The 27,734-nt window shown below is 51.0% G+C and overlaps 12 protein-coding genes across 12 annotated transcripts; 5 read left to right on the top strand and 7 right to left on the bottom strand.

Annotated features, from left to right (window-relative positions):
- Nucleotides 1–1,356: 1,356 nt before the first annotated feature.
- On the bottom strand, nt 1,357–2,541 carry Z519_10083 (uncharacterized protein; the record flags this gene model as incomplete). The annotated part of the gene is made up of 1 exon (XM_016767801.1): nt 1,357–2,541. One exon carries the CDS (start codon nt 2,539–2,541, stop codon nt 1,357–1,359), a length of 1,185 nt encoding a protein of 394 aa, XP_016615899.1.
- A 947-nt stretch (nt 2,542–3,488) lies between these two features.
- On the bottom strand, nt 3,489–4,958 carry Z519_10082 (uncharacterized protein; the record flags this gene model as incomplete). The annotated part of the gene is made up of 1 exon (XM_016767800.1): nt 3,489–4,958. One exon carries the CDS (start codon nt 4,956–4,958, stop codon nt 3,489–3,491), a length of 1,470 nt encoding a protein of 489 aa, XP_016615898.1.
- An 846-nt stretch (nt 4,959–5,804) lies between these two features.
- On the bottom strand, nt 5,805–7,292 carry Z519_10081 (uncharacterized protein; the record flags this gene model as incomplete). Its single annotated transcript, XM_016767799.1, has 1 exon — nt 5,805–7,292. The coding sequence occupies one exon, from the start codon at nt 7,290–7,292 to the stop codon at nt 5,805–5,807; it is 1,488 nt and encodes a 495-aa protein (XP_016615897.1).
- Nucleotides 7,293–7,822: 530 nt separating this feature from the next.
- On the top strand, nt 7,823–11,057 carry Z519_10080 (uncharacterized protein; the record flags this gene model as incomplete). Its single annotated transcript, XM_016767798.1, has 3 exons — nt 7,823–9,703; nt 10,549–10,757; nt 10,847–11,057. The coding sequence occupies 3 exons, from the start codon at nt 7,823–7,825 to the stop codon at nt 11,055–11,057; spliced, it is 2,301 nt and encodes a 766-aa protein (XP_016615896.1).
- Nucleotides 11,058–12,166: 1,109 nt separating this feature from the next.
- Z519_10079 (uncharacterized protein) lies at nt 12,167–13,210 on the top strand (the record flags this gene model as incomplete). The annotated part of the gene is made up of 3 exons (XM_016767797.1): nt 12,167–12,597; nt 12,680–12,907; nt 12,985–13,210. The coding sequence occupies 3 exons, from the start codon at nt 12,167–12,169 to the stop codon at nt 13,208–13,210; spliced, it is 885 nt and encodes a 294-aa protein (XP_016615895.1).
- Nucleotides 13,211–13,242: 32 nt separating this feature from the next.
- Z519_10078 (uncharacterized protein) lies at nt 13,243–14,163 on the bottom strand (the record flags this gene model as incomplete). The annotated part of the gene is made up of 1 exon (XM_016767796.1): nt 13,243–14,163. One exon carries the CDS (start codon nt 14,161–14,163, stop codon nt 13,243–13,245), a length of 921 nt encoding a protein of 306 aa, XP_016615894.1.
- A 1,405-nt stretch (nt 14,164–15,568) lies between these two features.
- Nucleotides 15,569–16,442, top strand: Z519_10077 (uncharacterized protein; the record flags this gene model as incomplete). Its single annotated transcript, XM_016767795.1, has 2 exons — nt 15,569–15,644; nt 15,700–16,442. 2 exons carry the CDS (start codon nt 15,569–15,571, stop codon nt 16,440–16,442), a joined length of 819 nt encoding a protein of 272 aa, XP_016615893.1.
- Nucleotides 16,443–17,436: 994 nt separating this feature from the next.
- On the top strand, nt 17,437–18,677 carry Z519_10076 (uncharacterized protein; the record flags this gene model as incomplete). The annotated part of the gene is made up of 6 exons (XM_016767794.1): nt 17,437–17,470; nt 17,525–17,595; nt 17,661–17,869; nt 17,934–18,015; nt 18,070–18,358; nt 18,418–18,677. 6 exons carry the CDS (start codon nt 17,437–17,439, stop codon nt 18,675–18,677), a joined length of 945 nt encoding a protein of 314 aa, XP_016615892.1.
- A 298-nt stretch (nt 18,678–18,975) lies between these two features.
- Nucleotides 18,976–21,834, bottom strand: Z519_10075 (uncharacterized protein; the record flags this gene model as incomplete). Its single annotated transcript, XM_016767793.1, has 5 exons — nt 18,976–20,008; nt 20,063–20,181; nt 20,234–20,578; nt 20,631–21,429; nt 21,521–21,834. 5 exons carry the CDS (start codon nt 21,832–21,834, stop codon nt 18,976–18,978), a joined length of 2,610 nt encoding a protein of 869 aa, XP_016615891.1.
- A 2,248-nt stretch (nt 21,835–24,082) lies between these two features.
- Z519_10074 (uncharacterized protein) lies at nt 24,083–25,018 on the top strand (the record flags this gene model as incomplete). Its single annotated transcript, XM_016767792.1, has 5 exons — nt 24,083–24,258; nt 24,313–24,467; nt 24,562–24,672; nt 24,731–24,785; nt 24,844–25,018. 5 exons carry the CDS (start codon nt 24,083–24,085, stop codon nt 25,016–25,018), a joined length of 672 nt encoding a protein of 223 aa, XP_016615890.1.
- A 498-nt stretch (nt 25,019–25,516) lies between these two features.
- Z519_10073 (uncharacterized protein) lies at nt 25,517–26,179 on the bottom strand (the record flags this gene model as incomplete). The annotated part of the gene is made up of 1 exon (XM_016767791.1): nt 25,517–26,179. One exon carries the CDS (start codon nt 26,177–26,179, stop codon nt 25,517–25,519), a length of 663 nt encoding a protein of 220 aa, XP_016615889.1.
- A 75-nt stretch (nt 26,180–26,254) lies between these two features.
- Nucleotides 26,255–27,289, bottom strand: Z519_10072 (uncharacterized protein; the record flags this gene model as incomplete). The annotated part of the gene is made up of 2 exons (XM_016767790.1): nt 26,255–27,196; nt 27,284–27,289. The coding sequence occupies 2 exons, from the start codon at nt 27,287–27,289 to the stop codon at nt 26,255–26,257; spliced, it is 948 nt and encodes a 315-aa protein (XP_016615888.1).
- Between the last annotated feature and the right edge of the window lie 445 nt (nt 27,290–27,734).

Genomic DNA, 27,734 nt, shown 5'->3' with positions numbered 1-27,734 from the left:
CATTGCTAGGTATGCAATCTCAGATTCGCATAACTCCTTGCCCCTGCCTGTGGCCCGGCCATAGCCGCCTCAAGACGAGGCAGTATCTCAGGTGGTCTCTGGTCTTGAACCAATATCCGGAGACGGGTCCACAAAGTGTAGGGCAGCGGCGTCACGAGCAGCAGAATGACATAGACGAGGAAACGTGCGTCATGCCTGGCTTGACTGGCTGCACGATGTCCAAGAACCGCGCTATCAGACATGGCCTTGTGTGCCGTCGTAGAGCTCATATCGGCTGAAGCTGCTCTTGCGGGCAGTCGACGTGTAGCCCCTTAATCAAAGACTGTCGCCGGAAGCTGACTGAAGATGAGGCCGTCTTACAAGGACATTTGCCAACCAGATTTGCCAGCGTAATTGCTGTTTAATATTGTGGCCGATGACCATTGCCGTATCTAACCAAGTATTCTGCGTGGCATGCATGACCTTCCGAGAAATGCCGTTGATTCGAAAGTTTCCTAGTTCCTTCCACCACAAATTCCGCATGAGCAATTGAAGAGAGGATTCTTTCCTGGTGCCACTCGACCCAAGACTGGATCTCGATATGTTTTGGGGTGGGTGGGTGGACACCGTCATTGTAGATAGGTCCCTTGACACCATCTCGCTGTCACAAAGGGAAAAGCCCGACAATGCATTATTTGCCGCGAGAAGAAGAGAAAGGAAATACTTCAGAGGAAATAGTAACCGCAACAGCCACATGCTGTCGCACGGGAACAAGACAGCGATGTGACTTTACTCATCAAGGAAAGGGCTTGTCGTCTGTGGCCCCAAGCAGTGGGAGACCCAGACCCGCACAGGGACCACGCGAGATATCGATCGTCCAATCCGCCTGGCCTGTCAATCGCGCGAGACGTGAAGAAAATGAATCAAATCCTTGACCTGTAGTAGTACAACCTTGCCAAGGTCTTATAAAGTCCTCGTTGTCATTGCCATGTTCTAGTACCCTGCTTTTCTAACCCGTCAGCTACCCTTTAATCTTATGCCTTGGATCCTTACCAAACATGACGCGCAGAAGACGAGAAGATTTCATATCTTCTGTACTACACTCATCATTGGACTGTAAATAAGCTCTATATACCTCTCAGTGGGATGCTGGGGTCAGAGCCAGCAGAATAAACATTGTTCGCAATGGCAAATCCTGACACTCTTCGCACAACACGGCCGTCTTGTAACAACCCACTCTCTGCGTTACTGAGATCTCACCCATGAGAGGCAGTCTGGGGGGGGGGGGTGGCTTGCGCTCGTTTTTAAGATCTTTCCGCGGCGTAGGAAAATGCAGCTGGAGTGAGCGATGCCAAACGTCAGGGACAATAGGCCTTTTCACTCGTCGACACGTGCTACCACTCCCTTCGACTCGCTCGAGCTCTGGCAGGCTTGGGTTGTTCGACCGATTGGCTCCCAAGCCACAGCATCCCCAATCCTGTCCACAGTCAAGCCCGCACGTCCGGGATGTTTGAATCCGGCCTCAAGCTGCCTCTCGTAACTGACGAGCCTCAACCTCTCACTCTCCGCTGGCGTCAGCTTCAAGTATGTCTCCACCCCGATGGCATGGATCGCAAGGCAAAGCCACACCGACATGCCGAACGTCAAGTGGAACGAGGCTGTGACGAATTCAGGACCGAAGCCGTGGACATTAGCTTTGATGATTACAGGTTCACTCGAGTTCGGCGCGGTACATGCGGGATACAAGTATGGCGCGGGGTTTCCCGCTCCGGCAGGCGCGCCGTACAGGGTGTATTGCTTCCAGATATTCTCACAGGTCTGCACGTCGTACCAGTGGCCCTGTTGGTGTTGTGCGATGAAAGTGTTCGCGGCCATCTGCACCAGACGCACCGAGATGACGCTGCCCGCGTACACCCAAGTGCGGATCATCCATGCGCGGTGTTGGTCGATCTGCAGGCGTTTGATATTGATGTATGCCAGCACCACGGAGACCGTGGTCATCGTTCCCAGGAGGCCAAGGCCTGCTTGAGTGGCCGGTGACCCCCCTCCTGCGATGGGGATGACCATAAAGGCGCCCGCATTACCCGTCAGCAACAAAAGAATGATGGCGTAGCCGTTCACTCGGTGGAACATCAGGAATTTGTGCCTGATCACTGGCGCGAACTGGAAGCAGACCAAGAATCCTGCAGGAAGGATGCAGGCGAGGTGCAAGATGATTCCGACTCGCTTGTAGCCTGATTGATAGTGGATCGCATCTCCGGGGATGGTTTTCTGTACGTCATTCGACGTTAGTCTCAATTGGGAGTTCGCGTGAAGGGCTCGTTTGGAACAGGCACCAGGGCAGGATACCTTCAAGAAGATACCGTCAATGTTCAAGTATTGGAGCCGTGCGAGGACAAACCCCATGAGGGCCCCGACGAGGATGGCGAAGAGGACAAAGTTGTACCCCCTTTTGAAGCCGAATGGATGGTAGATCCGCCGTCCGAACTCGAGGCAGAGCTGGCCAGCCTTGAGCCCGGGGCTGTGCCCTGAGGACTTATGAATATGATTAGACACTGGCATTTTGAATGCTGATGCTGGTTAACAATCTGAGATGGTCGAGGGTAGAAGGGCGGGAGTATATAGTGCGCCAGGGCGAATGATTGCTTCGAGAAAGTCTCGAACCTGTGAAGTTATGTGTAGGCATTCCGTCGAAACATTTTCTGCCTGGGCATGGCCTTTGTTTTTATAGACGGATAATCAATAATCAGAAGATCTTCACTCCGTGTGTTTCGCAAACCCGTCTGAAAACAGAGTGACTGGGCACATGATGGTGCGCAGTCGCACGTATTCGCGAAGGGCTTTTTGCCTGCCTAGCACGTGGCTCTAGCAGTATTACCCGGTACATGGCACCTAGACGGACAGCCTGACGCGCTTTCTTCTTAGGAGCATGCAGAATTCGACAAACGAGGATCGAGAATTGGACATAGCCTGGAGGGCTGCGCATATAGTTCAAAATCTCGACAGAAAAACAGCGAGGCAGCAAAGAGGGCTGGCGATCCTTTCCGTGTGGGACTATCGATACTAGGCCGCTTCCACTCGAGTTTGCGAAAGCGAGTTTCTGCCCAGACAACGCCTAAACTGCTTTCGCTCGACCTTGCGAAGCTACGCTCGATCGGGAAGTATCTGAATCGTTGGACAATGAAGCTGTTGTACAAGGAGGTCCTTGAAATTTCGCAGTTGTAGGGTATCACGTTGCAAGTAAATGTCCCTATGTCATACATACATATCCAAAATCCCACATCTGGCCGACCCTCGTATATAAAAAAAGTGGGTGGGTTCGGTCCCAAAGAGGAAGCAGGCGATGGCGATTAAACTGAGCTCAGCATGAGCGACAAGCCTCACTTCATTCCTCCCTGCACCCGCCGGGGCTGTTGGCTCCGTCACGTACTCGTACCGGGTGTAGAATCGTATAGCGTGGTACAAACGGCCAGCTCCGTTGTCGCCGTAGCACATAAAAGCTGTCATCATCATCCCTGATCCTGCGCTCTTCGCTCCAGCCATGTGCGGCCCCTCGTCATATAATATGTTGGCGCAGAGACGATGGCAACAGATACCGTTGAAGCGCTGCCCTTCGATGTTGAATATTGTTCAAAGGAGGGGTTTGGTGCAGAGGTATCATGGCGAGCCATCGGCCTCACGGTCTCCTCAGCTGGGGGAACGACATGCTTGTCTGCGTCTTGAAACGAAGACTGTGTTCTGGGATAGTGCGTAAAATGGCCCTCTTCTGTCCCAGATGAATTCCAGTCATTCGCAGACGAAAGGGCCCCGACTGTGCTCTGTGATGAAGAAAAAGATGCCATGGTTGGTAAGGGTTTTCGGCGAGGGACTTTATATGGCAGGTGATTTAAGGCGGGGCTGGGATGTGCGAGAGGGCTCGACAGGCTCGATACCGTATGGGTAACTCTCATTGACATCAACTCCAATCTCAAGGCATCAATCTCCTGTCGCTGCGGAACAGGACATTCATCGGTAGATACCGCGGGTTGATTGTCACTGGAAACTTCGGTTGATATTGAGGATGTTTCACGGTATTTGCCGTTATTGATTATAGACTGGTGTTCCTCCTCGCCGTTTGCGCTTTGCTCCCGGTAGATACAATTCTGTGTTGTCGCGAGGGCAGTTTCGGTGTTGCGTCGCCAGATCTCAGCAGCCTCGACTTCCAAACTTAGTCGACAGTCCAAGTCCTTGTGTAAGTCGATCAGTGCTTTTCTCGCGGCAGCTTCACAGTCAAGCGCTCGACCAACTCTTTGTAGATAATCGGTATGCGACGCATATCCATTGTTGATTGTCACCAAACTGTCTCTCTTGCATAACTGAACTGTACCTGTCTCCATCGTACGAGGACGCTCAGAGGGCCGAACTTGGAGCAGCGGTTCAGCTGCTTGTCCGGATCCGCTATGGACACCCCGCTGATTGTCATTGGCACGACAGCTTGGCGGTCCACCAAGACAGTGGCGGTCATGATCTGTAGCAGGACGTCTTCTTCGGTTCAGGAAGTCGCTGAGCTCGAAAGATAATTCTGGAGTCGGTGATTTACGTTCTTCGCATGGAGATAGGGTCTCCATGGCATCGTTCAGAGGTCGGCTGATCAGTGACAACTGTTGCGAATGAGCTGTCGTTTCAGATAAGTTTTTGGTTGACCATTTCAATCGTTGCAAGACGGATGAATCAGGATACCATTTTGGGCGAACGCCGACACTTTCAAGGGCCGGCTCTGGCAACTTGATGGCAGCAGCGCTACCGTCTTTTGTGTCCTGGATCGCATTGTCTATGCGATCCTCTTGACGAAGAACCGAGTCGGCAGAGACCAGTGTTTGCAGTCTGGGGTCGAGGGAAACTCGATCATTCGCCTGAAGCACCGCATCAAGATGCACATTAGAGCGTTCATCTGATATACAAACACCGGACTCTGCGACAGACGATCCTATCAGAGACATGTGCGTCGTATCCAAGTTAGCGAGATCGGACAGATGAATCAGTTCCCGCCTCTCGGTAGATGACACTGCTTCATTTCCGGGTGACTGGGTCAGGGAATCTGCGCAATGCAGGCGTGGCCTGACAACAAAGGGCCTTTGATTTGATACTCCTTTCGAATGCACGAACCTTCAGCCACACACAAAATGGTTGCAGTCCGGGAAATTGAGGGAACCTTAGAGAAGTGGAAAAATGAGAGGAGAATGCTCGCACAAGCACTCGCAGGTGAAGCTGGCAGGTCTAGGCAGGCGCTTGGGTTGCGCTGTCATCGCCAATGGTTAAGCGCCCTGTGGACACTAACCTGGTCGCGTACTTCTTCATGTTACATCGGAAGAACAGCGGGCGTGCCGGAAGCATGGGTTTCACGGCTGCGGTCATCACAGTCTGGCCTTACCAGGATATGTTTGAAAGGGTAGTGAGTGGGCCAGCAGTCGACGAGCCGCCCATAGACAACCAGGTTAATGTCGAAACTCCACCGGCGTCCATCACCAAATAGCGACTACTGTGCTGGTTGGCTGAACCCCCATGGAGGACCCCGGCACTCGAATGCTTCCCAGCGCACTTGCACCATCACTATCTGGGGCGCACTAGCCCACATCCCTAGGATATTCGCACCTTACCTACACTCCTGCAGTAGTGGAACAGGCAGTCCCGGATTTTCGTGCCGGGGCGGAATGGATGTGCCGTGGAGCGAACAGAAAGATAGGGCGAACGTTCATCTGACCACAGCTCGACCTCTTCTTTGCAAGCCACATGCAAACCCCTGCAGCACAAGAAATTGCTCTAGAGGACTTTTGCCCCCAAAAAACCTAAAACTTATCATGCCAGCCTAATCGAGGCTCAATCAGGTGTATCGGAGACGCAAGTCGGTGTACTTCCTCGTCCGTCATTTTGTAGAGCCCTGGCAGTACGGCAACCTGTCCTGGTCCATTCTGAGTTGCTCCACCCCTGTTTCCAGTCTCCCATTGCCACTGGAATGAAGCAGGCTGTGAAAACAACATGATCCCCAAGTCACTGGCTCGTTGCATTATGCCAACAATGCTTTGGAAACGAGCATTATCCGCCGAGCGCGCCCAGGGCTCGAAAGCGATGCACAACTTCGTCGCAGCAGTAGTGATTCTTCGATCACGCTCTTCTCGATAAGCCTCGTCGCGCTCCGGCTCTCGCCTGAGGTAGGCGGACATGACTCGCCAATGGGCAAAAGCTTGTGCAAATCCTGTTAATTTCTGGTCAGCCGCACCGACTCGTCCAAAGACATGATTTCTCTCACCTGGCTTTTCCGGTGCAGTCGACGAAGATTCCAAAGCTATCATACTGCCGGGTAAAAATGAGTCCCCTGAACCGTTTTCGAAGTCAATCCGCGACAGGATCAGATTGGCAACGCAATGTTTGATCAAACAGGTAGGTCTGCGAGATGTCCTGATGAGATTCAAGAGAGAGTCAGGCAAATGGCTAGAGTCCAAATTTCGCATCTCCGACTCTGCTGCTCGGCTGATAGACACATTAGTTGCGTCCTGGTAGAAGTTCTCGACGTGCATCTCAATTTGATCTAGAGTGCGACTGGCCATACTGCGGACAGCTTGGTCAGATTCGGACTGTGGAAGGTGCTTTCCCCATGCTCGCGTCTCTACCACGACCACATCTTCATTGCTGCCGACTGGATCAGAGCGCTCTTTTTCAGACCCGCGAGCGGTCACAAGGTTTCTCCTGTTGCGCCTCCGATACATGAGAAATGCGGCCACGCCGACAAGTAGGGCACCTCCGATCCCGCATCCCACTGCTGCTCCTACCAGATCAGCAGTACTATAGCCCTTGATGACGATGGGCGTCTTGGTTTGTGTAGGCTGAGCAACAGACACGGGACTGGTGGAAGAGGATGGAGAGCCCAGAGATGTTGCTACCGAAGCTGGGGAGGTCGACAATAACAGAGAGCCTGAAGAGGGGGCTGGCGATGCCGATGATTGCAGCGATATAGATGTAGTCGGCCCTGGGAAGGACGAGTCCGGAGAATTGCCAGTAAACTTCGCGCTGGCTGTGGTTGGGCCGCCAGGGTTGGGATAAACCGTGAAGTCACCATTACCAGTAATGACTCTTGACTCCAGAGGGGCTGCTATTGACAAGATGGCAGCAAAAGTGGCGGTTCCTGGCCGTGTGCTTGGGCCATATGCACTCAATGCGGTCCAAGTGACAAGTGTTGTCGTGAGGGGAAGAGAGATTGACGCTGAGACAGTCGCTCCGCCAACGAATGCCATGTTTGCAGGTAAAGGCACAGGAGCGGTAAAGGTGATTTCTGCCATGGTCTCTAGAAGAGCCGAGCAACGACTCTAGAAACAATGATTCTCGCACACTAGTATCCAATGAGTGAAATCGAAGAGGCAAAGGCATTAGGAGGGAGTGTAAAGAAAGGAAAGCTTCTGTACTTGGTGATAGGCAGTCACAGCAGATACTCGCACCTTCCTGGGACGAAAAATGGTTGCTGGCTTACACTAGTGATTGGAGTGGATGGTCCTGGCAAGGCGTATGCACAAGTAGGGCCAAATCTGCCTTGTCGACAAACTAAGGCGAGACTAAGGGAAGAGATGAGAAGAGACCCACGAGCATTTCTCCAATTTGAAAAGTGCCCGTGGGCTGAAACAGAACAGGGATCCGTGCAAGGGATTAGGGCGTGATAAGGTCTGCCGGCGATGGTTGAGCCAATTGATGGTTCCTCGAGCAAACATGGAACGCTGATAAAATTTCTAGCCACACAGGCTATGTTGAATTTCTTTGTTTATGACCTCCATTGTAACAAGCTCGTCAACATCTCAAGGCTCGTGCTCCTTCGGAAATGGCGTCCACGCCAGATGTCATTGTTGGAATCGATTTTGGAATGACCAGTACAGGTGTCGCGTATTCTGCCGGCCCTGAATGGACGAGGCCAGAGACAATTCAGAACTGGCCTGGAAACCTCAGAGGAGGGATAGCGGACAAGGTCGACTCTAAAATCGCCTATGATCCGAATGGCGAGATCGTGTCCTGGGGATTTATGGTTGACTCCTGCCGCGTCGGGGACAACGTTCGAGTGGAAGAGCTTTTCAAGCTTTATCTGGATCCCGATTTCAAGGATCCATACGAAGGAGCGCCTTCCGTCCAGGAAGCTCAAAGGTGGTTCACAGACTACCTGTCACGTCTCCATCAAGCGGTAGAGCGCCATCTGCGAGATACCATTCCGCGATATGATTCAAAGCGTGTCGAGTTCCGGTTTAGCGTTCCCACAACTTGGAAAAATCCCGCCATGATCGCCGAGACAAAGCAGCTCATTCACCAAGCAGGATTCGGTCGACGCAGTCCGAGAGAAACCGTCGAGGTCAGTTTGACAGAGGCAGAAGCTGCTGCCGTGTATGCATCAAAGCAGCAATATTCTTCTGGGGACGTGTTCCTCGTGTGTGATGCCGGTGGAGGCACATCAGATGTCAATATTTTGAAAGTATTAGCTTCAGGGATCGGAGAGACCGAGCTTGAGCCTCTATCGTGGGTGGAAGGTCGAGCCATCGGGTCAACATTAATCGATTACCGAATGGAAAAGCTGATCATTGAGCGTTTGGAGCCGATTCGGGAGCACCTAGTATTGAAACCGGAGACGGCGGCGTATAGAATGCTAAGGGAAAACTCGAGGTTCGAAAGCTTCAAATGCAATCTCGGTGACGAGGCAATGGATTTGCCGTCATTGAGACTGCCGATACCGGGTTTGCCATATGGCACAAACTTTGAATCAGTCGGTGTTGAGGACTCCCAGATGATAATCATGAAGGAAGAAGTCCAGGCAATTTTCGACGACCAGGTGGAGAAACTTACCAACTTGATCGACGAACAGCTGACCCATCTACAAACGACAAAACCTGCGGAGCAAGTCACTTATATGGTGTTGTCTGGTGGCCTTGGAAGTTCGCCGTATCTTCAGAAGAGACTCATAGCTCGATACCAAAGCGGACCGACTCAGTTCCCAAACGTAAAGGATCTACAAATTCTCCGAGTTCCCAAGCCTCAACTGGCGGTCTGCCACGGACTAGTTCTTGACCGGGTTCAGCAGATCAAAGCAAACCGATCCGTTTACAAGGAAAGATACTGTCGAAACTCATACGGGGTCGTAGTGAGGCGAGAATACGACCCCAAGTACCACCTTGGGCAACCCGTTATCATCGACCCCAGAGACAACAAAATATGGGTTGAAAAGCAGATAGACTGGTTCGTTGTAAAGGTAGGTCCGGATGAAACTCCCACTAAGATTAAGCGTGGAGGCTTAAGGGTTGAGCAGGGCCAGAAAGTTTCTGTACAAAATGGCGTCAAGCAGCGGTACTCGATGAAAATCCAGCCAGGAAGCGAACACTTGCCCTGGCAGTCTCAAATTGTAATGTCGAGTCTACCGCCAAATCGACTTCCCAGTAGTCTGAACGACCCTGGGGCACAGCCTGTATGCAAAGTCGAATCCCAGCTGCCTCAAGACATGAAGCGGAAAAACCGACATTGGTACAATGTCGGTCCCGAGTACCTTCGTGCCGAATTCGAGATGCAAGTGCTCATCGGGCCAGCTGATCTTAAATTCCAAACTCTGAGTCGAGACGGCATTATGAGCAGGGATCATGAGAGCATTGACGTGGAATGGGTCTCATCAACCAAGGATGCAAGTCAACCGTTCATCGCGGAGTTGGAAGGATGTGACAGCCCTCACGTAGCACGGAAGGGTCAGCGATGGAGTCAGCTTAGGTTTGTCAATCGGTGATGGTTTCGAGTCTTGGACGGAATACCTGTGTCTTTGTTAGACAGTACCGTGGATGAAGTCAGCCTATCTGCCAACGAAGTCTGATGGACCTTGTACTTTTCAGACCTTTCCGTTTCATGGCCGGAATATCGTGCAGCGAGAAGTACACTTCAACCCGCGGGGCGGACGACGAGGGCAGGCTCTCCAGGAAAATAATGTGAGTCTCCCAGACCACAAAGCAGAAGTTACACCAAGCTCTATAAAGTGATTGTTCGGAAATCTTTGGCAAGGAGTTTTCGTGGATGCGCGCTAAGGTAGGTGAGGAGTATCTCAATGAGTATTACCTCGTTTGTTATATATTCGCTTTTTCATGGTTGAGTTGGAAAACGCCTAGATCTGGGCCGCCATGCTAGCCGCAGAGGGGAAAGGCCAATTTTCAGGAAATTGAAAACCTGTATCCGTCGGCCCCCTTAGTCATAAAGATTTTCGTGAAAAGGCCGCCGAGGGAATATGGCTTTAGCAAACATAGCAGGCAAGGTGATAATTGTTATCGGCACAGGAGGGATTGGCCTAGCCAGTGCACAACGGCTTGGTTCGGGACGCCAACTAGAGCTCGCTGACTATTCGGGAACAAGCTCTACGGACCGCCACAGCCAGCCTTTCAGTCGGAGGGGTTCAAAGTCCGAGCTCACAAAGTAGACATTACTGATTACAAGTCAGTAGACAAGCTGACTCAAGACGCACCAGCTCTCGACCCGATAGAGGCCATCGTTCACACGGCGGGCGTTTCTCCAGCCATTGCCACCACGCTGTAGATCTACAATGTCAACTTGCTTTCAACCGCCAACATCATCGACGCCTTTGAACTGGTCGCATCTTCTGGCACATCCTTGATCTGCATTGATAGCATGGCCGCACATTTCCCATCACTGTCATCTAGCCTGGAGCAGCATCTTGCAACAGCTCCTCGCGACCAACTACTTCAGCACGCACAACTCGATGTCGCGGTACATCCTGGGCCCGCGTACATGGTGGCCAAGCGCGCTAATCAGCTGCGTGTACAGGCCGCTGCATATGCTTGGGAAGGAAAGGTGCACGACTAAACACGACAAGTCCTGGGATAATCAGCACAGCGCTGGGACAGCAGGAATTAGACGGCAAGTCGAGCCTAAGCATGAGGAGGATGATTCAGCAGTCTGGGTCAGGGCGGATTGGTACGCCCGATGAGATTGCTGGCGTCATAAGGTTTTTGGCCAGTCCCGAAGCATCCTTCATCACTGGCAATGACATCCTCGTCGACGGTGGAGCAATCGCCGGACAGTGATGGGGTGCAACACCCGCCCAGAGTGTGACGGATGTTGGCCTCACTCTGTAAATGCCTTCTCCAGCATTGAACCCATCCGAGACACCATGTCGTGGGCTACCTGCCGGCGGTGGCGAAGCAAAGGGAGCACGGGCGGAGATGGAAGCCAAGAGTGCTGTTGTATGAAGTGCTTTTGTATCCATCCACAATAATAATATTTCCAACTACTAATTGATCTCTTTTGTCGGAAACTGCACAAAGCCAAAGTTCGTGTCATTCGATCCCGCAGGAGACGAGAGGAGAACATCCACCAACGCTGCAATCACACTGCCAGCCTTTGGAGACAGTGCATTAAAAATCTTCCGAAGCCGAAGTATAGTTGACCAAACCAATCACTCACTTTGAGTCTGAGCAAAGTACTCCATTGAATTATGTGCATCCACATCATGTGCCCCGCGACTTGATCGGAGCTTAGGCCTCAGCTCTGAATGTCCTGCCAGTACATAGTGGCCACGATAATACTCGTCTAACAGGTAAACATCGAGCATCCTGCTCCTGCTTATGCAAGGCATACCATCATCATGCGGAATGTTCCTATACACAGCCTTCCCTACTGGAGCTGACCCGACAAAGCCGCGGATGCATATTTACCTGTCGGCAGTCCTTAGAAGGTACCCTGTTTCATTAGCCGCGTCATAATCCCAGCGTTTGACAGGGAGAAGTCCAATGTCGTCGAGATTAACGGGGCTGATCTCCAGCGCGCTACTGGCCAAGCCTTGATCTTCTCTTCGAGGAATGCCACTCGGGCTAGCGGCTTGAGCTAGGAGCTGTCAATGAAATAAGCTAAGCTACATTCATGGGGGAAAAGGGAGGTTGCTTTGGTAAAGTTAGCCGCTTGTACGCTCTAGGCATCTGCCCCACTTGGCTTGGGCATACCACTGGCTGGAGAGCTTAGCCACTCATGCCGACATTCTGCGGCAGAATACTTGGTACATTTCGATTCAAAATTTCCCCCCGTACACTGATCCTCATAAGCATAGACAACCCCTCGTTGCAAAGTTCATAGTTGCCATACTCCCCTCTACGACACACACCCGCTTTTGCTAACCTAACGATTCCTCGGTGTACAGATGGCTGTTGTACAAACTACTCAACTCGAACGACTAGACGGCAAGGACCCGTCTACAACGTTCGACAGAGTTGTTGAGATCATTCGAAGGGATGGCGGTGTGATCATCAACGGGCTTCTCGAAAAAGAACACGCTGGACGAATTAGTGCAGAACTGAAGCCCGTCTATGAAGCCGACATCCCTGACACCTCTGGGTTTTTCCCGACCACCACTCGACGTGCGACAGGACTGCTCGGGGTGTCTCCCGCGTGTGTCGAACTAGCTACCAACAAACTCTGGATCGATGTTTGCAACGCGGTGCTCACAAGCACTTGTCAACCCTGGTATGGAGAGAAACGTGCAACATGGACTTCGAAGCCGATTCTGGCCGGTACCTTTGGGTTTCAGATCCACCCGGGTTCTCGCCAGCAGGACCTGCACCGTGACGATAGGTATGTATCTCAGACTTTCGCGACTTGAAGCTTTGGTTATACTTTCAGAACTTGTACTTACTGCTCTCGGGCATAAATGAAGTGATTATCACCTCCCGCCCGGAGTAGACTCTTGTATGATGGGATGTCTTGTTGCCACGACTAGATCGACAAAGGAAAATGGCGCGACGATGATCATCCCTCGCTCACACCTTTGGAGTCTCAACCGGGCGCCGAAGGGCGACGAAGCTATACCGGCTGAACTTGATGTGGGCGATGCTTTAATTTTCTCGGGCAATGTATACCACGGAGGTGGAGCCAACAAAACGAAGTATACGCACGCCAACTAAAACTTCCCCTTTTCTCTTCGCATTTTACAGTTCCTTGAAACTGATTTGGTGATTCTAGGGACGAAATCCGCGAGATTGTAGGATTGTTTATGTGCAAGGGATTCTTACGCCCGGAAGAGAATCACACCTTGGCTGTCCCGCCCGAGCAAGCTAGGAAACTCTCCCCTCAGGTACAGCGCCTCCTCGGCTATGGGATCAGTCAGCCAGCGGTTGGATTCTACAAGTATAAGGACCCGATGCAGATCTTGTTCGGTGTAGAGGACGACGAGACTGTACATCTTTGAGCAGCCGGAATATAGAGTATCTGAGTTGCCAGTTATAGTACAAGAAACTCAAAATAGTCTTTGGTCCATTTCCGTGCAAAACTGATCCAATTCCGCTGGATTTTCTGCGCCCAAAACGCTCTGAGGAAGCAGAGCATCCTTGGCCGGTCGATGGAACAGTATAACTGAATGACACGGTTCATGCGATGTTCGACCCAGTGTTGACTAGATACATCATCTGTGCTTTCCACACCCACGACAAATAATGGCCAAGGCTGATCTTGGGCAAAGGAATCGGGGTTCCGAAAGGCAAGGAGCGCGTCAAGGAGACGACCGCGCATGCTGCGGAGGCTATTAGGATCGAACTCGAAATGAACGAGCGCTCGGTAGCTATATATCTTGGTTGAGTAGAAGTAGGCGTCAATGAGATGCTTCATGTCCTCCGCATGGGAAGTGGGATGAATAATCAACTTCGATCTCAACGCATCGATTGCCGATTTATGAGCTTGCGTGAGGTTCAGTTGTACTTCTTCGAAAACCCTTCTGAGGTGGAGCTGGTTCCCAGGGTCATTGACGGTCTCGCAATATTGGCGCTCAATGCGTGTTATATCTCTGAGAATTGATAGGAATGCTGTGAATACAGACACCGGTCGGTGCATTCTTCCCAAGCTCCACTCCCCGTCCAACTCGGAATCATAAATGGTGAAAGTCGAGTGAGAGTTGAACCTCGTCAGAAGCGGCCAAGTGCTGGCGGCGAAGAGCTCTTCCGACAGAAAAAAAGCCGTAGCATCATTAAAGGTCGCCAGCTGAACAATGGCTTCCATCCTAAGAGCGCCGTCTAAGTGCATCAGCCACGCCCCTGATGTTGGCCAATGTACCTCAAGATAGGACAGCAATAGAATGCTCGCAATAACGGCCTTCGCACGCAGTTGGTGACTTTCCGTAGATGGGTCGGAAGAGAGCCGGAGAGCCATGAGATCCTTGGAAAGCAACGCAAAAGCATGTTCACGATGTGAGAACATGGATACTAGGTACTGGTCCCTGATCGCTGTCTGGTCATAGAAACGCGATCCCAGATTGCTCGCTGCAACACCAAGGATAACAGAAAATAGAGACGGAGAATGTGATGCAAGTGGAACAATCAAGCAGCACCAGGGATTAGATCCATCATCATACCAGGCTAGTTGATGAGACACAACCTTGGTAAAATGATCTAGAAGTGCCCATTCTCGAGTCGAATGGGTTTCGGATTGGAAGAGGGAGATTGGGTGGCAAGGCTGCGGCCTGAATCCCCAGGCTAAATTATCTGGAGCAACACCAGTCTCGCACTCGGACGGATCGCAGGCAAGCTGTGTGTGTTGTTTGGCTCTAGCCTCATGAGAGACGAATTCGCGACGGTTCGGTCCTTTGCTGACACTGCCACAAATCCACTTGAGAGATCTGCCATATCCAGGACAGAGGAACCCGCGAGAGATGCACTTATGGCAACGCGGGCGAGTCTCATCACACCGAATGCGACGACGATTACATTTCTTACACCCTAATCAAGAGGAGAGTCAGATCAACAGATGTGCCCAATCAACCCATGCAGATCACAACTTGCCAGAACTGCCTCTCATATTGAATTTGGGTTCCGTCTGAGACTGGGGGAAAGCAGAAATAGTGAAATAGAGAGCAGGATGTCTTCGTGTGTAACGAATAGAAGATGACGTTGATATTCACGACCAAGTGTGCGGAGTTTAATGGTCTCTCGAAGATGATAAAGACAGAAGCATGGTAGATTGGAAACCGATTCCTCTTACCTACGAAAGCGTCCGTAATATCCAGCCTCCAAGTTGCTGACGGAATTCTCCGCGAGCCCTCTAAGAGCTCAACCGGTGGCCGATACGAATTTCCTACGTGAAGGATTCTGCCGTGCCAAGCAAACATCGGGAAACATACCGTTTAGGGCCAGCAGCGAGTAGGCAGCGAACCAGCTCTCCATTAGGACTTCGGTAGCAAGGAGTCTGACAGCCGTCAGAATCTCCTGAAAGGAGCCACGTCCTCCATTGAGTCACACGCCTTCTATACTCCTCACTCTCCCGCCCCGGCTGTACTACTAGTAGATCCATGTACCCCGCCCTCCTGTCCATGCTCCCACTGTCTAGCCCCGTGAAATGCGGAGCGCCCCGCTATGGCCGTCAAGGCCGCGTGAAATTTGAGCCATCGACATGACGATGATGATGATGATGATGAGGTCTTCAACATGGTAAGAGGCTGTTGGAGAGGGTAACCTGGCAGGATGTCCTCGCATCGGCGACAACCTGACTAAAAAGGGCAAACAACCTCCCGACTTAGCGATTTTGAATCCACTCCCAACTAACAGCTCCACTGAACAACATGAAGGACTTCGTGCGAGCCACCACTGGCGTTGAAGTAGTGACAGAGCTTGCCGATCAAGTCAAGGGCAAGACATGTGAAATCCCCTCCCTTGATTGACCTCCGGTGCGGCGTTATTGACAATGTGGCAGTTGTCATTACTGGTGGAAGCGACAAAGGTCTCGGTGCAGAGACTGCCATCGCTCTGGCTCAAGCGAACCCCGCACATTTGGTTCTCACGGCTCGCGCCCAAACTCGAGTCGATCCCGTCATCGCTCGAATCAAAGATCTCAACCCCTCCATCAAAGCCACCTTTACACCCATTGAGCTGGATGACTTCGACTCTGTTCGCTGCGCCGCTGACACTATTAACAACTCAGTAGATAAGATCGATTGCTTGATCAACAATGCTGGGATCATGGCTGTCGACGAGTACAAAACAAACAAGACCGGTATCGAACTGCAATTCGCGACAAACCACCTGGGCCACTTCCTACTTACCAAAATCTTGATGCCCAAGATTCTTGCTGCTGGTCCTGGTGCACGCATTGTCAATCTGACTAGTCTTTGCTACAAGATTGGTCCCGTCTGTTTTGACAACTACAACTTTACTGACGGCAAGGAGTATGACCCCTGGTCGGGGTATGGTCAAGCAAAGACATCGAGTATCTTGTTCTCCTGTGCTCTTGCCGACAAGCTCCGGTCTCGCGAGATTCAAAGCTACGCCGTTCATCCTGGCGCTATTTTGACCACAAACTTGGGCAGGTACATTACAGAGGTCGAAAAATCGCTGGCAAGCATCGACCCTATAGCCGTCAAGAATACCGGACGCCATTTCATCATGGCAGAGGATGTTCCCAAACCCATCGGGCAGGTATCACTACCACGCTCATAGCGGCCTTAGATCTTAGAGTCAAAGGGAACAGTGGAGCCTACCTGGCCGACACGAAAGTTGAGTCAATATACGAGTACGCCGAGGACAGGGGCAATGCGGAAAGATTGTGGAAACTGATTGAGGAGCAGGTTGGTGAAAAGTTTGATATCTAGTTGGGGCAAGACAAGATAAGGAAAGTGCTTGGACAAAATGGAAAGACCGCGTGGACAAGGCCAAGTCTATATGCATTGAATATCCATCTTCGAAGTGCAACCCCCTCCCAACAAAACATATCTTGCTGAAACGTTTTCTTGATTTCTGAATTAGTTTTCGTATCCTTTGAGAGGATAAACTGTTAACATAGCACACTGAAGTCCCAAGCAGTGCGCCAAACGAAGATGTCAATGTCGCAGCGTGGATATCACGGCCAGAATGCACTTATATACAGCTGGTGGACGAGACGGCTGATTTTCCCATAGTCAACGAAAGATGCCCTGTCACTACGGGGAGTAGTGCATTTTCCATTCAGTACTGATGCATGTGACTAGTAGCGTTGACAGTCTGGCCCGCTCTCCTCGATCTTAGTCATTGGACGTTCTTCGGGATATTCGCACGTCCAACCCTGTTTTAAACCCAAAGAAAGTGATACAATGTTTCTCGTTTAGAGTGTAGACCAAGAGGGAATCATTGTTTCCAACCACCTCCTCCATTAACCGTCATCCTGTGCCCCGACGGCTGAACTTTGATCCCACCCTTGGAACCCCCCGATTAGGCATTTCTCTCCACACTAATTAGCTTGGCTCCCCACCGGGACTTTCCCCTTGTGCACTAGTCAGCACTGATTAACCGAGTACGGCAGCAGCATGCGGGGCAATGAAATTCAAGCCTAGAATCTTTTGAGTACCAAAAGCAAGGAGCTCGGAAAGATCCTTATATCGACTGACTTCGACCAACCCTTCCAAGGACCCAAGGATCGTCCAGACTGACAGAACACGACAGGCTCACAAGCAACAGGATGGTCCGAATCGCGCTAGCTGGTGGCACCGGCAGTAAGTCTACTGGATCTCATAATGCACTTTGTGTTGATACCAATTCGAAGCCAGATGTTGGACGAGAAGTTTTGGATGGGCTGGTGGCGAAGGGATCACACGAGGTCGTTGTGTTCAGTCGCTCCGTAAGCTGCTCGGATCCTTATTTCGGCGCGAGAAATTCTTTCTGACACGCCGTTACATCCTCTAGGATACTTCTAAGCTCGACCTGCCCGGCGTTGAAATGGCTCAAGTCGACTATAATGACCAAGCGGACCTTATCAAACATTTACAGGGAGTGGATACGGTACTCTCTTTCATTGTTAGCCACCTCGACCCAGATGGCACAGCGCAAAAGAATCTCGTGGATGCCAGTATAGCGGCTGGTGTGAGAAGGTTTGCACCTAGTGAATGGGCACTGTAGGTTTCGTTGTAGACGTTTTGCTCGAGATACAAAACTTAACTAATCCTGATCTGGGCATAGAGGGAGCAACAGTGGCAACCCACTTTATAAAAGTAAAGATCTGGTGCACGAATATCTCCAACAGATCAACAAGGACAAAAAGGTATGGACGATTCTCACCACTAACAAATTGTGCTACTCAAGACACTTCCTTTAGGTGTTAGAATACTGCCTCTTCCAGCCAGGTCTGTTCTTGAATTACCTGGGCTTTCCCCACGCCTCCACCAAGCACGTTCAACTGTTCTGTACTCCGTGGGACCTGGAACATCGGCGCGCGATCATCCCAGCCGATGCTGATTTTCCACTTACTCTCACGACTGTTCAAGACATGGTCAATGTGGTCGTTGCGGCCATCGACTACAAAGGCGTGTGGCCGGAAAGAGGTGGGATTAGCGGCAACACATTCATGAACTCGGAATTCTTGAAGCTTGCAGAATCGGTGCGCGGTATGGTAGATGACCCCTTTGCGTACCCGCTGCTAACCCTAGCCTTCTTTCGGCCGCAGGCTCCATGAAAGTTGAGGCAGTCCCCCAGGCCCAGCTCAAAGATGCCAGCTTCAATACTTCGTGGCTGCCCCCGGCGGATCATCCCGCGATCGCCCCAGAAATGAGAGTGGCCTTTGCGAAACAGATAGTGGCCGGCGTCTTGCAGGCTGCTTTGAAGGGAGGGTTTGGCGTCAGCGATGAATGGAATCAACTGCTTCCAGATTTGCGCATGACGAAGGCGGAAGATTTCCTGTTGGATATCTGGTCCGGAAAGCCATGAGATGACAAGCACATGAAACATTCCGGGGAAATCAGGCTTCCCGGAGCCGTGTGAACAGTTGCTGGTCGAGCATCAATAGAAGTCTCTCCACATGAGTGCTAGACAAATTGGCAAACAAGATAGATGCCGCGTGGAACTGATCAATTCCATTTTCCCGTGGCCCTTAAGTCATTCCATCGTATGGACATGCTGTTGACCCGAGACGGTATACAGCGTGATAAAACCTTAATTCAATTTCGAGCACAAAGATCCTGGGTTCCTTGGGCCCTAATTCAGGCGGCTTGGTGGCGGCTAGCCATTAGCTATTTATTTCCCCTGAGATGAAGATATAAATGATATCTGCGAAGCGTCTCGATATACCGCTTGTTCCTAGACCCCGAAGAGCTGATTCGATGATACACAGAGTGTTTTCCTTCACTTCGGCAGGCGTTGCCACCAGGATCTTTTGGAAGGTTGACATCGTTTTGTGCCACAGATTGGAAGACGGGCTGCAGGAGCCGCTTTCAGTGCGTAACAGACGCAATTCAGGAAGCTGTGTCAAATATTCCAGGACCTCGTCAGGGTTTGAATTAACCGCCATTTCAGTTGCGGTTACCGCGGTGGGAAGGTAGAGGATGTAGCAATACCAGCAAAGAGCGGCGGAAAAAAGTATCCTCGCCGTATGGATGGCGGTAGAGGATCCCAAATTCGTTGAGACGACCAAGTTTTGGAGATACAGGGCGTGAAAAAGAGACCGTTTCGAGTTCAAGGCCGAGACCCACGACCGAACGTACTCGCAGACATCCGGGACGATGCCGTTACGGCCTTCCCTCCCAACGGCCACCTCAAGAATGTTTAGATCGACTGTCAAAGATATGAACGTGTAGTGCCACAGAATTTTTAAGGAGATAGGAAGGTCAGATGGGGTCTCAGATTCTTCGCTAGCTTGAGAGAAAATTCTGGCAGAAGCATACCACTGGACGAGGTCGGCGCCCAGCTTCCTATTTAGGTCCGATGATAGAAGGTCCAAACGTCGAAATTCGCAGATGGAGGCTCCTATGCCAGAAAGGATCGCGTAGGCATTGAGCATGTCTGGCTGGTGTCGATAATCGATTTGCACTGGTCTTTCCGATTCAGAAACCAATTCCCTGTGCTCTGATGGAAGGTTGTTCCGCCCATCCTTTCGCTTTCGCATTGCCCTGTATTTAGCCGCCCATGCCGCCGCCGTTGGAGCAGCAAATAATTCCGCCGACGAAGCAGTGGGCAGGGGGCGGGTGTTGTGGCGAAAATTGGGCTCTTGGTGAAATAAAGCGGCCAATTCGGCGTCTTGAATGTACAGGATAAGTGCGAATCTGAAGATAGGACATGTCAGACCCAATCATGCCCGCGGCTAAACTAATAATTACCTTTTCATCTCCTCATCGCTCGCCCAGGCTCTCCATGCTTTATCAAGATCCCCTGGGGATAGATCATCAGCAAGTTCAAGAGGAGGCGTGTCATCAAAGAGTTTCAGATGCCGGGCGCTCTAGATTGGAAACGAATCAGCCGCTGTTCTGGGTTCGCTGGTCTGTACTTACGGCGATCATGCCTCCATGAAATGAATTCCCGATCATCCTATGGGCAGGCTCTCCCGACAAAAGAGCAAAAGTCTGCCCAATTGCTGCCACTTTCAGGTTGCTGCGCGCCTGTTCTAACTGCCTAGAAACAATTCTTTCCCAAGGGAGTGTCATGCCCGATTTGTTCACCCGTTCGAAAAGCATGCAACCCACTTTGGCGGCATTGCCTGATTCCATTGTCAAAGTCCCGGCCGAACATATTGACAGGACTAATAAGGTGTTGTTTGGAGTTGCTCGGAATGTCGGACCATGGACAAGAGGCAGCATCACATTTATACGTGTAAAAAAGAGACGGATGCAAACATTCTGCTGAATTATGAGACAGTGTGACCTGATTGACTGATGGCACATCACTTACCAGGAGGTCAATCGATGGCAGAGGCTCGTTGCGGACAGGAGGCAGTAGTGTAGTGGCCATGTCCGCACGATAGGCCTCATCAATGTCGCCCCTGAGATCTGTTGCCTGCTTGGATGATGTTGCATTCGCACTTGTCCCGATATCAATGTCATTTTTTGCCACCGGAACATACCACACATCTCGTAGGTCCCGTATATGTGGAGAAGCATCGCTCTCCCTCGCGAGTTGACCGTCCAGCGGTCCTGATTGGAGGCTTTTAAAGTCGAACAGCTCGAAAAACTCATTCTCCAAAAACCAGTCCGAAGTATCTAGCGAGTAGTGTGCTTCATTTAAACCGCTCGCGCTAGTCAGTGGACTGCAACTGCTATTTTGATGAGCTTGAGAGAAAACCCCCAGTTCTGGATTCTGTCCCGTAGTGCCCAGACTTGTTGTAGCCTCCGAGCAGATCGAGCCAGTGAGAGATCTGAAATCAACATTAGTGTTTCCCGCATCAGTCCTGGAGGTGGTTAGGTTCGAGCCTTCCTGGGAGGACCGAGCAAAGGAGGACGCTGGGCCGTCAGTATCAGTGCTCGAATTGAACGTCTTGCTGGAGAAGGCTCGGTGGATGTGGAGTGAGGTTGTGGTATCTACTAAGCCCACCCCTTCTGAGACATTAGGTATGCTTGTTGAATCTGGGCCATTTGGATATGAGAGGCGTTGACAAGAACCCTGGACACTGTGATTATTTACGAACGCGTGTCGCCATCTCCGTGGGTCGGATTCTCTCTCGTGAATTTTGACGTGGCGTAGCAGAGTATCTCTATGTCAGGTCAGCCATCTCCGCGACAACCATGCTTTAAATTCATTCATGATTGTTTACCGGCGAGGGTAGTGATGCCCGCATATATTACAACGAAATGGCTTTTCTTTTGTGTGGGACCGGAGGTGGCGACTGTGGTGGTCTTTTTTTGCAAACTCCTTGAAGCAATAAGGACAAGTTCGTCGCTTTGTCAGGCTGTGGGGTGAAGGCTGTCGTTGCATTTTCACACGTTTTGAAGGAGAAAGTCCGGATGACCTTCTGAGCTGTAGTGATACTCAAAAGGGCGCGGCGCAAGACCCTAGTAGCATTGTGTTCCGTCGCAAAGCGCTCGGTTCTACAGAAGGCAGTTTTGAGGTCAAAAGAAGCACTTCGAGCCGCGGCAGACCGAGTTTGATTCTCGGCCATTGTCGGTCAACCTTACAAAACCGGCTCCAGGTAAGGTTTTCGTCTGACCAGCATTTCGCGGGCCCCTCGTCAAATGGTGCTAGCATCCGTGCACGCACTGGCTTTGCACATCATGTGAATAATCTTCAGGCATGTTTGAAAGTTGATTGTAATATGACCGGCGGTGAGGCGAAAGGCTGAAAGGACTTGATATGTTGTTCATCTTCTCCCGGACTTGCCTGCCCGCACAGAAATCCGGAGATGCGAGTCCATCGATCTCGGTCGATGCTCCTTACCCACCTTTTGTTTGGAAACGACTGCGGAGTCGATAGCGTCAAAGCCAGTGAGCGACACAAAGAGGAAGGAGGACTTCCTCAGCAGGAGACTGCACCATTCCGTACAAATAATCTTTACATAAATTCTTACTAATCGAGAACCGTTTACTCGGCGAGACTCACTATTACACAGTGCGCAGTACCAGGTACAGAAGCATAAGGGCTAAGCCTGTAAGTGGAGCCGATTCCGAATGAAGTTAGTTACCCTCCGCATCCCGCCCGCATGGCCAGGCGGGACCTAGGGAAGTCGCAAGGCAGAGACGGGGAAAGAATCATCGAGACTACCACAGCATTAAACATTTAATCTTAAATATTCGAGAGAAATCGGTCTGCTGTTTGTGCGAGGTAAGATATCAGCTGGCTCGGTGACGGCCAATTCGAAATTTCATTTGTTCTCCATCGTGATTATATTTTGCCCATTTTGGGGGCCAACTCTGACAAATGATGCTTGGAATTAGGCTCCTGCCTTTACCTACGAGGCATGCATTTTGTCTTTTGCGCTTCCATCGGTCATTCTCCTCACAACCAATGCGGACATTGGGCCTTCGGCTCAGATTGTATGAGGGGCCACAGCCTGGTTCCTGCTGACGGCGGTTCTTCAAACCATCGCCGGTCGGTGCAGTGATATATTCGGGCGAAGGAAATTTATATTGGCAGGCAACGTGTTCGGCTTGGTTGGTGGGTCTCGTGTAATACCCAGCCTTACTCCCTTGTTCCTACTAAGATTTCCCAGGTTGTATTGTTGCCTGTCGGTCAGTCCTTCATCTCGCCTCCATCGTGCTCAGTGGAGAGCTAATTGTCGAGTCTAGAGCACAAGCAGTCTCAGCTATCATTGCTGGATTTACTCTGATGGTGTGCTGGTGCGAACCACCTTCTACACTACCACGACTGACAATTAGTAGGGTGTTGCTGCAGGAGCTCAACTTCTTGCATTCGCTTGCGCAGGCGAAATCGTTCCCAAAAAGTGGAGAGGGCAGACCCTGGCAGCCATGAACTGCGCAGCACTCCCTGGCTCCTGCTTCGGCTCGGTGATAGGTGTGTGATGCATGGCCGAGTCCTTTCCATCCGCATAAAGCGACCAAGCAAGCTAGGAAAATTGACACTGAATCGCTCGCAGCGTACGCCCTCGTGACCCACCTGAACTGGCGTTGGGCCTTTTACGTGGGTATTATGGCCAACTCCATTGCATTAATTCTTTCTGCAGTCTTCTATTAGCCCCCGGGCTTTCTTAGCCTTCACCCAGAGGGCAAGACTCGATGGCAACAGTTTAAAGAAATCGATTTTGTGGGTCTCTTTCTTTTTGGCGGTGGCTTGACCGTCTTTCTGCTTGGTGTCTCTTGGGGGAACAACCCTTATTCCTGGAAGAGCGCACATGTCCGGGCTCCACTAGTACTGGGAGGTACACGAGATCCAGCCGTAAACCTAGGGTGAATGACCGCTAATATAACCTCTTTAGCCATCTGTTGCCTTGTGGCGCTGCCACTGTGGGAGGCTTACAGTCCCAACACAGTCGCACAGCTATTCCCACCCCAGATCTTCAAGAATATTAGGGAGTTCTGTATGCCTTTGCTTGTCTCTTTTGCTTTGGGCATGCTGGAAGGTGTACTCTGACTCCTGCGAGCTTTTTAGATCTGACAGCGTCCACTTACACAGTTGATCGGTCTTCTAGTTTTTTGGCCACAGGGTGAGTCGAAGTGCGGCGCTATCTGTTAGCAACGTAGCGCTCACGTTGTTTAAAGAGGTTCAACAAGTGTTCACGACCGCTCCCCAAACAGTGGGTTGGTATAGTCTGGCATGGGGCTTTCCGAGCACTGGTAAGTTATGCCTAAGGTGTCGAAACTTTGTGGCGACTGAGAAATTATTATGTAGTCGGTTCCGCTCTAGGAGCATACTCGTGGAGTAGATTCAAACACACGAGGTTTCAGTTCACTGCCATGACTGCGCTGATGGCAGCTTTCATGGCAACGGTCTCATCAGTAACCCCGTACACACCTGCGCGAGCGGTCGTTCTATTCGCGTTTTCCGCCGCTTTCGTGGATGCGACATGCCTGGTCGGGATTCTGGAATTACAATTTGGAGCCGCAGACGGTGACATCGGTATAGCAACAGGGTAATCGGCGGCTTGTTGCGCGTGTATGAATGACTCAAGCTAATCATGACACAGCTTGATGGGCACTTCCCGAGCCACGGGTGGTGCAATAGCCATTGCCATATTTGGCTCGATCATTCGAAACAGAACGGCCGCCAAGCTGGCTCCGGATTTGGCGGCGGCCGTAATTGCTGCAGGACTACCCAAATCTCAAGTTGAGGCATTCATCGGTATGCATCTGAGCTGCAATCTAGACCGGTGGGAACAAGAGAAATTAACTTGAGCCCTAGCCGCTTTCGTCTCCGGATCCCCCCACTTCTTTAGAATCGATCGAGGGCGTCACTCCAGTCATTCTCGCCGCCGCAACAACAGCGGCGAAATATGTCTTCGCCGATGCATACAAGCTCCTCTATCTAGTCACACTGTCATTTGGAGGTGAGTCCTTGGCTACCTCACTGCTTGCGATAAACTGGCAGAGACTAATCGATTTCAGTGCCGGCAATTGTTGCTGCTGCGCTTTCCCGAAGCTGTGATGATAAATTGACCAGGTAAGTTTTTCTCGAGAGCAGCAAAATGATGCCATCCAGACCAATAATTTTGTCACAGTCAAGTCCCAGTTAGACTCGACGCTCCTCACCTTCTCGGTGAAGGCAAAGGCGAAGCTCTGGTACTGCACAAACTAGAAGAGAAGCCAGAAGCCTGGGGAAGTTATACCCAAACAAGCGTCGTTCCACGTGAGAGGAGAGCTCTGAAACCCACACTCAGCCGGAATTGGTGGTAGGGCAACCGAATTGCTTACTTCTAATGGTTTTGATACAGCAGCAGCAGAGTCTATTAATCTCTACAGACGGATCTGATCACAATTGAGACTTACACAGTTACATGAGTTCATCCATGGATTACCACCCTTTTACATACAGTCTCTAGAGTCTCTCTTGCAAGGTCTGTCGAGGTATGACAACTTTGAGTACATGTATGTAACCGAGAAACAAGGAGACATCTTTGTTGAAGAATAGGCATCTCAGTAGAATAGATACTACTCTCATTTATCGCGCGACCAGGCATGATTCATGAAGTTGCATCCCTACCCCAATTTCGAGTAGCGGCGGTTCCCCCGAGAGGCGTCGCACCAAGGTACAATGTTCTTCAAACCTGATGCTTCGGAACTGGAGGTCAAGTCGGCAGTAGCGCGCGTTGAATAAGATTCAGGCCAACTATTAACTGGGCTTGTCAACCTCATTCTTCCTTGGCCTACGCTGACGGATGTAGATTTCTTCCGCTATAGATACTTTCGAGTCGTCTCAATAAGATGCTTTGCCATGCCTTCGGGATGTGAGACATAGGGAAAATGGTTTCCCGGAAGAGTCTTGATGGGGATACCCGCTTTAGTTGCGGTAACGACGTTGTTGAAAAACTGCCAAGTTGGAGTACCCGCGCCCACGGTCCAGTCTATCGGTCTCTTGTGTAGGTCCTCGTCACTAATGGGTGCAGACTGAGTCAGCTTGGTGATGTAGCCATTCGCCCAGCCAGGATAGTTTTTGCGAAGCCTCTCGTGCACCTCGTCACCAAGCGCATACCATGCCGCTTCGTTCCCGGAAGCGGCCTTCGAGTGAAGGGCCATGGTTGCCGCGATGGAGTCTGCGTCTTGAGACTGAAGATCGGCGATATGGTCCGTGAGCCACGTAGGCGCTTCATGTGGTAATCCATTGCGAACCCGTTCGGGATAGTCAGCGCATAGTGCCAGGACAGCTAACGCGCCCGAGCTGCAGCCCCAAAAGGAGGCATATTGAATGTCTAACCGGTCCATCAGACCGATCACCATGGTGGCCAGCTTTTGGGCTGTGACATCCTGGTACGTTTCGGGCGGCGCATTAAATGATCTTGACATTCCAGGCATGTCGAACGTCGTCACAGTGAAACCCTCAGCAGCTTTGAGAGACATTGGTTTGTCCATCATCTGACATTCGCCTAGTCCATCTGGGATCAAGACAACATGAGGACCAGAACCCTCCTGTTTTCAGATGTTAGAAGCTGTAGCACCACGAGCAGCCTCAGGCTTGTCACAGGAAATAAGTCTCTCGGCGTTCTTTTTGTAAGCCATTTCCCTCTCGTCCACAGTTGTGAAGACGCCCGGCAGGAACCGTTCCATATTTTCCGCCAGTATCTTGACATGCTCTGCTGAAGTAAAAGGATAGTCGCTTCCATAGAGCGCTTGTTTCTTGTCGATGAAGGAAAGAAGATTCGGTAGTTGATCGAGCCAAACAGTCCCTGCCATGCCGAAGTAGAAATTTGACTTCAATTTCACCTTGACAGAGTCTGGAGCGATCGCGCTATCGACCGATATTTTCATCGCACGGGCGGAGACTAAGAATCTTTCTATCAAGGGTGGTAGGCAACCCCCGGCGTGGGGGATGATATAGGTAATATTCGGATAGTGAGTAACCGTCCCCGAGTAGAATAAGTTTATCACTGCTCTGGCAGTGTCGAAGAAGAACTCAAAGATAGGGCTTGGGAATTGTGAAAGTGGCATGGCCTTCCGACTTTGTACTGAGCCATCGGCCGTATATTCTCGAGCACAGCCGGTCGTCGGGTGCACAAAGGCGATAGCGTGTCGACGATCAAGCTCGGCCCACACCGGTTCGAAGTCGTGGTGACCTAGATAGTATCCGTGACTATTGGTCATAACCGCAACCCCGTCCGCTTGCAACTCGTCAAAGGCGTACGTGAGTTCGTCAAGGCTGCCATTCACGTCGGGTATTGGGAGCGATGCCCAGAACCCAAATCGATTGGGAAAACGTCTCTTCGCATCGGCACCCTCTTTATTACACTCTCGACACAATTTTCGAGCAAGCTCGTTGTCCTTTGGCACGAGGTGAACTCCTGGCGATGAGATGGATAGATATGACTTGGTGATGTTCAGCTGGTTGGCCAGCCGTAGATGGGCCTCAATGTCCCATGCCTGTAATTTTAATAAATCAGGAACGACCCAAACGACAATGAGGGGGAATTAAAGAGCCAACCGGGAAGAATGAGATTCCGTCAAAACCACCATGGCTATTTGCCTCACACTCCTGACGACAGAGTGATGGTATATATAATGGCAATGAACGTCTATTTTTTCGGGTATCCCATCCATTGTCTATGGAGATGAGATGAGAACTGCCGCCTTAGAAATAGGGCCGTGAAAAAAGCAATTCAGGGGATCTGTCAATACGATTCTGCAGGTTGTAGATGTTAGGGACCACCTGACATAGCTTGAATGTCTGGTGCGTTTCTTCAACCCAGGTTGCGTCTTATGGAGAACTATTAGTATGGAAAATCACTTCGATGGACGTTTACAGGCTGAGCTCATGGTACTTGTAGAATCCATCTACCCTTGATCTGACTGGGAAAAGGGCCCAAGGAAGCCACCTTGTTATTCATGCACTACAATGCTACAGATGTGAGTCCGTATGTTCCCCAGGTATACACACCTTGAATGTAGTCCGCAATCGTAT

Source organism: Cladophialophora bantiana (assembly GCF_000835475.1).
Source record: "Cladophialophora bantiana CBS 173.52 unplaced genomic scaffold supercont1.17, whole genome shotgun sequence".
Taxonomy (NCBI): Eukaryota; Fungi; Ascomycota; class Eurotiomycetes; order Chaetothyriales; family Herpotrichiellaceae; genus Cladophialophora; species Cladophialophora bantiana.
Note: the sequence above shows the minus strand (reverse complement) of the source record. Positions and strands in the feature narration are given on the sequence as shown.